Consider the following 11,841-nt stretch of genomic DNA (forward strand, 5'->3'; position numbering starts at 1 on the left):
AGTCTCTATTTATTAATAGAATATTAGCTATTATATTAATAAATGGGGGGTTGTTGAATAACACAACACTATCATGTCTCAGAGTGAGTGTAGATTTACCCTAATTAGAGTTCAAACTCTTTACCTTTAGAATTTGAATATTTTGTTGCTGTTGTGCAAACCTGGCCCAACAATTTCTTGTTGATTTGCTATTACTAATTAGATGCTAACAACATATTTAACTAGTAGACAGTTTTTCATGGTTTAGCTTACATGATTAACTTTAACATTTCTGGTTCTTTCTTTAAGTGCATTGCCAAAGGTGGCCATCCTTACTGAAGTTAGTGTGGCTGGAGGAAACTCACGTACAACAACTACATCTTTGTCTAGAATTTGGACACAAATGGCAGGGGAGTGAAATTTGTCAGTTATAGATTGGAGTGAAACTCAAAATAACTGTTCAAATATAAACTGTAGTGATCAGAATTTACTAAGCTCATTTACAGATCAACCAGCCTTACTAGTTGCTAATGAATCCGAGTCTGTGGTATATGCTCTGAAGAAAGATAACAAATTGCTGGAACTTGTGAGAAATCAATCTAGTGGCATTATAGGTGTCACTGGGTCATTGCATGTAGTATCCACAGTTATTTCTTGAATACATAGCTAACCAGGTTGCGGCTAGTTACTGAGTTTTGCTCAGTTCTTGATTTTGGAATAGTAGAGTTCAAATACTTTCACCTTTATTTTCATCCACATCTGTATGACTATTCTATTATCAAATCCAATAAAAATGTTGTATAATAGCTGGCATGTTTTAAAATCAGTGATTGGAGGATTCCATAGCTGTATGACAAATGAAAAAATGAGCTACATGTAACTCGAATGATTCTCGTTAGTATGAAAATCATGGTATGTTTTCAGCGGATGAACAAAACTGGAGTCTCGGCAATTAAAAGGATAAATAAATGCATGGATTTATTATTTCACAATAAATCAAAGGACTTAATTTTTTTGGGACAGTTTCACACATGATTAATTTACTTAAATTTAAGTGCCATATCCATCCCTTTTTGCCAAGTAAGATAAAGATATCGCATGTGGTTAATAAGTTGGCTTTTCTATTTTAAAATAATTTCATTAATAAGTCACTCTCCTGCTAGACCATTATAGTGAGGCTTCAGTACAATATGAATTACAGTATTTTGCCTTTTTAAAATCAGAATGACAGTTTTCTTTTGCCGTAATAGCAGTTATATAGAATTTAATGGACATATAAAAACTAAAAGATGTGAGAAAGACATTTAAACATTTTAAAAGCAATGAGGAATCATGCGAATCGAGTGAAAGAAATACTAGGATAATGCACGTAATTATTAGAGTAGTAGTATTTTTATGAATAATCCTTGAAGTTTTGTGCAAATTCACCAAATTTTACAAAATACATAAGTCTCATGTGTTAAGTTAATATTTAAAAACAAGGTGTTAATTTTTTTTAGGGTTATATTGTTTTTTGTTTTAGATAATAACATTTCATTATTTACACATTTAATTCACCCACAACATTATAACATCATTATATCATATGCAATTATGTAAAAACAACAATATCATCAACAACGCAATGGAACATAAAGGAACAATAGAAGAAAAGCATTCACACATAGAAACACTAAGATTGGCCAAAGATTAGGGCAAAAACCCACAAGGGTGAATCCTTTCAAATTCTTCCTATTAGATTGTCATAAAATGTTCAAAAAAGAGAAAGTACAATAATCAATTTCTTCATTCACAAGACTATCGAGCAAAATTAACCAAACCATATTCCATAAATGAACCCAACAAAAATACTAATCAAAACCATGATTCAGAAACCTGCGGTCAGCTATCAACATCTACGGTCAACTATGGAAATTTGCAGTCAACTATGGTCAACTACGGTCACCTGTAAAAATGAAACCCTAAGTCCTAGTAGCATGGAGGTAGAGTCATGTGTGCGCTTGAAGCTTTCTAGCCACCCGAAGGGTTGTAGTCGACAAATTCCTATGTCAACCCTGCATTTGGAAACCAAAAATCCTAATTCACATGTGCGAGCGTAGACCTTGCAATTTCAAACCTGTGTGAACCAATTTCCTGCAAAAACTAACTTCAGACCTATGCGAGCCAAAACCAAAGAAAGAAGAATGATTGTTGATCTCCAAATGAGGGTCACTTGACTTGTATTTATAGCCATCCAAGGGCGTCCAATTTCTCTTTTGGGCCGACTTGTCCTTTTGTGCACATGTCGGTTTTCATATTAATAATATATTTTTCCTTAACCAAATGAAATTCTTGCAAGGGCTAGAAGGGGTATTTCTTGATCAGGAAGATTATCCAATGGAGAGAATTTGTCCCTAAGCTGCCAAATTAACACTCCCTCTCAACTAAGGATAAATTACTGACTGCAACACATGTCCCATCACAAGCGTCTGGACATTATCAAATATCATTTTTTCTCATCTCTCCTCATATCTGCTCATTCCTCCTTATCTCTGCGTGTCTTCTGTTCATATGTTGAACACTCTTGAATCTAAAAGAAGAAGAATTTAACATCGGAGGATAATGTTAGATAATAAGAAAGGCATAAATATTTTCTTTATGTTGATAATTACTTGTGAGATTCTTATATTCTTATTAACTTTCTTGTGTTCTTCTTTCATCTTTAATTCATCAAGCAATTACCAAAACAATAACACAAAGATCACAGACACCAGATGTAGGTGGACAACTAGGGAAAAACTCCAATCTATGGGAAAACCCAGTCAAAAACTCTTCCTTCAATAGTTTCACAAGACAATCAAAGACCCTTGACATAGACACAAACTTCCACCACACCAAGCCAACCCTTTCAACAACAACTTTGATCTAGTGGCAACAACTTGCAATAGCAACACAACTTTGATCCAACATTAACCCAACAAAATCTTTGACCCATCAGCTAGCCCAACAAAATCTTCGACACAACAATTAACCCAACCAAAACTTCGATCTTCTAAAAGTAATCAAGAAAATTCACACGTGTGAGAGAGATGTTCCAAAACTTCGACCTTCCAACAATTCTACTCCTTCTGCAAATTCGCACTTTTTATGCTTCTTCTCTTGGATATCGAACTTGTGAGTGTCTCCAAATAAATTCAAACTACTTGTATATATACCATTTTGGTGAGGTTGAATTACCTTGTTTGAGGCTGGCTTGATCTCCTTGAGGCTAACTTGGTGTGGAGGTGACCAATAGCTTATTTGACTCAATATTAAGTCATTTTATATGATTCAAAAGCCCATTAGAGGAATTTTGAGATCTAAAATGGGTCTCCTAAGGAAATTATAAAATAATAATGGAAATAATAAAATAATATTAGATTACATCATCAAATTTTAGAGGGAGAAAAAAGAAAAAAACTATTTTTTCAACTCGTATTTTCAACTTATCTCCTTATAAGTTTAGTCAAATTTCGAATGGAAACACGTGTTGCATGAAAATTTTGATTCCTCATCGCAGAAGTACCCATGTTGCATATTTTTGATAGACCCTACTATTCAAAAAATGAGAAATACATGTAAAATTGTGATTGCAATCACATGTTTTCATGTATTTCTCATTTTTCGTGTAGCAAGGTCCATCGAAAGTATGCAACATGGGTACTCTGTGAATGAAGAATTAAATTCTTCATCCAACGAGTACTCCCACTTGAAATTTGAATAAAACCTTAGGGAGATGAGTTAAAAATACGAGTTGAAAAAAATAGTTTTATTATTTTATTATTTTTTAATAATTTTATCTTTTTACTCCAAAAATGGTGAATCATCCCCCATGGTTGACATCATCATCTTGAATACTATTAGTTCTTATAAAATTTATTTTCGTTGTACATTTTTCTTTAGAGCCCGTTTTTCACAAAATTTAAATTAGTGTCTCTTCATCCATTTTTTCTAAAGTTTTATGCCCCAAAAATGGTCCACCACCAAAATTGCAAAAAATTAGGACTTGACAGAAATTAATTAAACAGAATATTAAGTATATGAACAAATCCATATTCAACAGATCAGACACTTGAGTGTAGGAGAAATACAACTTATCTTCCAAGGGTCTGCCCTAAAATGATAAAAATTTTGACATCTAACAGTTAGGTTTGGATATTAGCCCTTGGATCTAACATTCTGGCTTAAAGTTCTTATCCAAGTAGATTGTCTCTGAGGCACTGTTGGTGTTGATATGCCGTTGTAAGAGAAAGTGATGTGTATAATAATGATGCTCTCTATCATGTCTCAAAGTGAATGTAGATTTACGCTGATTAGAGTTCAATCTCTTTACCTTTAGACTTTTAATATTTTGTTAATGTGCAAACTTGGCCCAACAATTTCTTGTTGATTTGTTTTTACTAATTAGATGCTAACACCATATTTAACTAGCAGATAGTTTGTCATGGTTTAGCTTACATGATTAACTTTAACATTTGTGGTTCTTAAGGTGCATTGCCAAAGGTGGTCATCCTTACTGAGGTTAGCGTGGCTGGAGGAAACTCACGTACAACAACAACTACATCCTTGTCTAGAATTCTGACACAAATGGCAGGGGAGTGTAAATTTTCAGTTATAGATTGGAGTGAAACTCAAAAGAACTGTTCAAATATAGACTGTAGTGATCATAATTTACGAAGCTCATTTACAAATCAACCAGGATTACTAGTTGCTAATGAATCTCAGCCTGTGGAATATGCTGTGAAGAAAGCTAACAAATTGCTGGAACTTGTAAGCAATCAATCTAGTGGCATTATATGTGTCACTGGGTCATTTCATGTAGTATCCACAGTTATTTCTTGTATACATAACTAACCAGGTTGTGGCTAGTTACTGAGTTTTGGTTCAGTTCTTTGTTTTGGCATATTAGAGTTCAAATACTTTCACCTTTATTTTCATCCACATCTGTATGACTATTCTATTATCAAATCCAATAAAGATGTTGTATAATAGCTGACATGTTTTTAAATTAATGATTGGAGGATTCTCATTAGTATGAAAATCATGGTCTCTTTTCAGTGAATGAACAAAATTGGAGTCTTGGCAATTAAAAGTGTAAATAAATGCATGGATTTATTATTTCACAAAAACTCAAAAGTACTTAATATTTTTGGGACAGTTTCACACATGGCTAATTTATATAAATTTAAGTGCCATATCCATCCCTTTTTGCGAGGTAAGATAAATATATTGCATGTGGTAATACGCTGGCTTTTCTATTTTAAGAGAATCTCCTAAGCTAGATTATTATAATGAGGCTTCAATACAATATGAATTACAGTGTTTTGCCTTTCTAAAATCAAAAGGACAGTTTTTTTTTTTTTCCATAATGGCACTTATATAGTACCTAATGGACATAAAAAACTAAAAGTTGTGAGAAAGATTTAAACATTTTAAGAGCAATGGGGAATCATACGAATCGAGTGAAAGAAATACTAGGATAGTGCACATAATTATTACAGTGGTAGTATTCTATGAATAATCTTTGAAGTTTTGTGCCAAATTCACCAAATTTTGTAAAATATGGAAGTCTCATGTGTTAAGTTAATATATGAAAATAGGGTGTTAATTTTTCTTAGGGTTATATTATTCTTTGTTTTATATAATCACATTTTATCATTTACACATTTAATTCACCCACAACATTATAACATCATTACATCATATGCAATTATTTAGAAACAACAATATCATCAACAATGCAGTGAAACATAAAGAAACAATAGAAAAAAAGCATTCACACATAGAGACACTAGGATTGGCCAGAGACTAGGGCAAAACCCCACAAGGGGGAATCCTTTCAAATTATTCTTATTATATTTTCACAAAATGTTCAACAAAGAGAAAGTACAATAATCAATTTCTTCATTCACAAGACTATCGAGCAAAATTAACCAAATCATATTCCAGAGATGAACCCAACAATAATACTAATCAAAACCATGATTCAGAAACCTACGGTCAACTGTCAACATCTACGGTCAACTATCGAAATTTGCAGTCAACTGTGGTCACCTGTAAAAATGAAACCCTAAGTCCTAGTAGCATGGAGGGAGAGTCATGTGTGCGCTTGAAGCTTTCTAGCCGCCCAAAGGGTTGCTGTCGACAAATTCCTATGTCAACCCTGCATTTGGAAACCAAAAATCCTAATTCACACGTGCGAGCTTAGACCCTGCAATTTCAGACCTGTGTGAACCAATTTCCCGCAAAAACTAACTTCAGACCTATGCGAGCCAAAACCAAAGAAAGAAGAATGATTGTTGATCTCCAAATGAGGGTCACTTGACTTGTATTTATAACCATCCAAGGGCGTTCAATTTCTCTTTTGGGCCGACTTGTCCTTTTCTGCACATGTGGGTTTCCATATTAATAATATATTTTTCCTTAACCAAATGAAATTCTTGCAAGGGCTAGAAGGGGTATTTCTTGATCAGGAAGATTATCCAATGGAGAGAATTTGTCCCTAAGCTTCCAAATTGACACTCCCTCTCAACTAGGGATAAATTACTGTCTGCAACACATGTCCCATCACAGGTGTCTTGACATCATCAAATGTCATTTTTTCTCATCTCTCCTCATATCTCCTCATCCCTCCTTATCTCTTCTTATCTCTACTTGTCTTCTGCTCATATGTTGAACTCTTGAATCTAAAAGAAGAAGAATTTAACATTGGAGGGGAGCTTACGCTACCACCCTTAATTCACATCAATAGCATCAAAGAGCTTATCTTAATCCAAAACAACATCAAGGAGCCTTACTCAACCTGAAACCACATTGGGAAGCCCATCTCAACCCAAAATCCACTGACAATGGGGAATGTCCTATGGGACACTCTCACCTCATATCTATGACGGTGGGGAATGTTAGATAATCATAAAGGTAGACATATTTTCTTTATGTTGATAATTACTTGTGAGATTCTTATGTTCTTATTAACTTTCTTGTGTTCTTCTTTCATCTTTAATTCATCAAGCAATTACCAAAACAATAAAACAAAGATCACAGACACCAAATGTAGGCGGACAATTAGGGAAAAACCCCAATCTAGGGGAAAACCCAGTCAACAACTCTTCCTTCAATAGTTTCACAAGACAATCCAAGACTCTCGACCTAGACAAAGAATTTCCCCACACCAAGTCAGCCCTTTCAGCAACAACTTTGATCTAGTAGCAACAACTTGCAGCAACAACACAAGTTTGATCCAACATTAGCCCATCAAAATATTCGACCCAATAGTTAGCACAACAAAATCTTTGACCTAACAGATAGCCCAACAAAAACTTCGATCTTCTAGAAGTAAACTAGCAAATTCACACGTGTGAGAGAGATGTTCCAAAAATTTGACCTTTGAGCAATTATTCTCCTTTTGCAACTTCGTACATTTTATGCTCCTTCTCTTGGATATCAAACTTGTGAGTGAGTTTCTCCAAATGAATTCAAACTCCTTGTATATATACCCTTTTGGTGTGGTTGAATTACCATGTTTGAGGTTGGCTTGATCTCCTTGAGGCCAACTTGGTGTGGAGGTGACCAATAGCTTATTTGACTCAATATTAAATCTTTTTACATGATTCAAAAGCCCATTAGGGAAATTTTGAGGTATAAAATGGGCCTCCTAAGGAAATTATAAAATAATAATGGAAATAATAAAATAATATTTGATTACATCATCAAATTTTAGAGGGAAAAAAGAAAAAAATATTTTTTTCAACTTATTTTCCTATGGGTTTACTCAAATTTCGAGCGGAAACACTTGTTGGAAGAAAAATTTGATTTCTCATCCAAGGAGTACCAATGTTGCATACTTTCGATGGACCCTACTATGCAAAAAATGAGAAATACATGAAAAATGTGATTGCAATCACGTGTTTTCATGTATTTCTCATTTTTCTTATAGCAGGGTCCATCGAAAGTATGCAACATGGGTACTCCTTGGATGAGGAATTAAATTTTTCATCCAACGAGTACTCCCACTTGAAATTTGAGTAAAACCTTAGGGAGATAAGTAAAAAATACGAGTTGAAAAAGTAGTTTTATTATTTTATTATTTTTTTTACTCCAAAAAAGGTGAATCATCCCACATGGTTGACATCATCATCTTGAATACTATTGGTTCTTATAAATTTTATTTTAGCTGTACATTTTTCTTTGGATATTATCCCTTGGATCTAACTTTCTGGTTTAAATTTCATATCCAAGTAGATTATCTCTAAGGCACTGTTGGTGTTGATATGTCATTGTAAGAGAAAGTGATGTGTACTAAATGATTCTCTCTATCATGTCTCAGAGTGAATGTAGATTTACGCTGATTAGAGTTCGATCTCTTTACCTTTAGACTTTGAATATTTTATAGTTGTTGTGCAAACCTGGCCCAACAATTTCTTGTTGATTTTTTATTACTAATGAGATGCTAACAACATATTTAACTAGCAGATAGTTTGTCATGGTTTAGCTTACATGACTAACTTTAACATTTGTGGTTCTTTAGGTGCATTGCCAAAGGTGGCCATCCTTATTGAAGTTAGTGTGGTTGGAGGAAACTCACGTACAACAACAATTACATCTTTGTCTAGAATGTGGACACAAATGGCAGGGGAGTGCAATTTGTCAGTTATAGATTGGAGTAAAACTCAAAACATCTGTTCAAATATAAACTGTAGTGATCAAAATTTACAAAGCTCATTTACAGATCAACTAGGATTACTATTTGCTAATGAATTTGAGGCTGTGGAATATGCTCTGAAGAAAGATAACAAATTGTTGGAACTTGTGAGAAATCAATCTAGTGGCATTATATGTGTCACTGGGTCATTGCATGTAGTATCCATAGTTATTTCTTGTATACATAGCTAACTAGGTTGCGGCTAGTTACTGAGTTTTGCTCATTTCTTGATTTTGGAATATTAGAGTTCAAATACTTTCACCTTTATTTTCATCCACATCTGTATGATTATTCTATTATCAAATCCAATAAAAATGTTGTATAATAGCTGGCATGTTTTAAAATCGGTGATTAGAGGATTCCATAGTTGTACCAGAAATGAATAAATGACCTACATGTAACCCGATTGATTCTCATTAGTATGTAAATCATGGTCTGTTTTCAGTGAATGAACAAAACTGGAGTCTTGGCAATTAAAAGTATAAATAAATGCACAGATTTATTATTTCACAAAAAATCAAAGGACTCACTTTTTTTGGGACAGTTTCACACATGGTTAATTTATATAAATTTAAGTGCCATATCCATCCCTTTTTGCGAGGTAAGATAAATATATTTCATGTGGTAATAAGTTGGCTTTTTTATGTTAAGATAATTTCATTGACAAGTCACTCTCCTAAGCTAGACTATTATAGTGAGGCTTGAATACAATATGAATTACAATATTTCGTCTTTCTAAAATCAAAAGGACAATTTTTTTTCCATAATGGCACTTATATAGAATCTAATGGACATAGAAAACTAAATGCTGTGAGAACAACATTTAAACATTTTAAAAGCAATGAGGAATCATGTGAATCGAGTGAAAAAAATACTAGGATAGTGCACTTAATTATTATAGTAGTAATATTTCTATGAATAATCAGTTTTGTGCCAAACTCACCAAATTTTGCAAAATACGTAAGTCTCATGTGTTCAGTTAATATTTGAAAATAAGGTGTTAATTTTTCTTAGGGTTATATTGTTCTTTGTTTTAGATAATAACAGTTCATCAATTAAACATTTAATTCACCCACAACATTATAACATCATTACATCATATGCAATTATGTAGAAACAACAATATCACCAACAATGCAGTGGAACATAAAGGAACAATAGAAGAAAAGCATTAACACATATTGAAACTAGGATTGGCAAGAGACTAGGGAAAAAACCCACAAGGGGGAACCCTTTCAAATGCTTCTTATTAGGTTGTCATAAAATTTTCAACAAAGAGAAAGTACAATAATCAATTTTTTCATTCAAAAGACTATCGAGCAAAATGGGCCTCCTAAGAAAAATGTACAACCAAAATAGAAGTCCCCATAATGGCATGTTTGACTCAGTATAAATCCTAGAAGTCCTCAATGGGAACTTTGACCTAAAACGTGATTACCCAAGCATGATACCCATGCTTTAATAAGTCATAAGTCATAATAATAATAAATCTTTTTCTTTCTTTTGGCGAATACATTTCATTATGACTCAAATACAATTATGAAGACTGAACCTAGTTACATTCTTCAACACTTCCTCTTAACTAGGGAGGTATTCATACTTACATATACAAGTATGTGGAAGATATCAAAACACATGAACCATGAAGAGTATAGGCACTTATGATGCCACAGACTAGATTCCTGACCAGGGAAATCTTTCTGGGTGGGGTTAAGATGGACTAAAGCTTTCAACCTCTCTAGCTACCATTAGGCTTACTTGCTAACCATCAACTCATGAAACTAGGTGCATAATGCAAGGTCAGAGCTCTATGACCAACACCACCCTCCCTACTACTTCGGGAACTAGACATCAACACATATGCCGGCCAGATGTCCTCCCAGGAATTTTACACACACAATGCCTCAACACATCAAATCTCTCTAACCTCAAGCATGATTTTCAAAAACTTCGAGAGATTTACCTAAACATTCACAACCCCAATCAATAACAACCTTTCAAATACTCATGAGTAAACACAAACCTTTCAGGGTCTTCAAACATCTTGATGTTGCTTCACAATTTATCATAGTAGGACTTAGAGGCTTCCCAAAAAAATATTAGCAAAGGTTTCCTTAATCATTCAACTTCCTTTCCTACTATGCATCAACCAAATCCGACTTTCCTTCTTTTAGTAGCACCTCAATGTGCATTCTCCAATTTCTTCAAGGTATCCATCATGACTATAATATTCCCTCTCTCTCAACTAGGGAGATATCCTTCCTTTTATCTAGGCTCCCTCTTAACATATGAAGATTAAATTCTTTCTATGATATCTAAGAATATTTCATGGCTTCCATCCTTATTATCAAAGTATTCTTGATCATGATCATTTCACATAACTTCCTTCCTCATTCTTATTAATAAAATCAACTTTACTTATGAACATCTTCATCATCTTGAAGATTTTGTACCTACACAACTTAGACAACATATACAACCAAATACATATATATAAGCATGAACTTAACTATATCAAAATCATACAATAATGGAAGCATTAGACTTTAGATACCAAATACCTAAACTTAATTAGGTTCATAATCAATAAGAGACACATACTTCTATACTTCAACTTCTTGCTCAGGTTAGATTATAACCCCTATATCACATCAGTAACTCAATCAATATATTAGTCTCATTATATCTAGGGCCTCAATATTTCTTCCAGAGATATGACATACTCTTGCAAACCCTAGAAGAAATTCAAACAAGTATAGTTCTACAATGCATCCAACAACTTTAGAATTCATATGTTAGACTTCTACTAGGATTTTAATGCAAACCCTAGATTCATGCATGAGACACTAAGCCTTAGATGACAACAATCAAAACCAATCACAAAACAATCTAAGGTTTCAACTAAATGACCAACTTTTACTAGGGTTTATAGTGAACCCTAGACAATATCATATCATCGTATCCTAGAATATCAAATTTCTACTAGGGCTTAGTTGCAACTCCTAGACTTCACACACTATAAGCTTAAAAAATCTGGTTAGCACATATATCTAGGATTTCATAATCATGCACAAGCATATCAACATCCATTAGGTAAGCCCAAGACACAAATATCAATACATTTAAAGTCATACATATAATGA

General features: G+C 33.5%; 1 protein-coding gene across 1 annotated transcript in view; it reads left to right on the top strand.

Annotated features, from left to right (window-relative positions):
* The window catches only part of GLA1 (Folylpolyglutamate synthetase family protein), a 488,793-nt gene extending 483,927 nt beyond the window's left edge, over positions 1 to 4,866 (top strand). Inside the window, exon 10 of the mRNA XM_089436895.1 lies at positions 4,487 to 4,866. Coding sequence (XP_089293021.1) covers positions 4,487 to 4,851 — 365 coding nt within the window. The 3' untranslated portion in view covers positions 4,852 to 4,866. The remainder of the gene's footprint in view (positions 1 to 4,486) is intronic.
* The last annotated feature ends 6,975 nt before the right edge of the window (positions 4,867 to 11,841 follow it).

The sequence above is a fragment of the Pinus tabuliformis genome, chromosome 5_2, assembly GCF_031772625.1.
Source record: "Pinus tabuliformis cultivar Carrire ecotype Pingquan chromosome 5_2, CPIR1, whole genome shotgun sequence".
NCBI lineage: Eukaryota > Viridiplantae > Streptophyta > Pinopsida > Pinales > Pinaceae > Pinus > Pinus tabuliformis.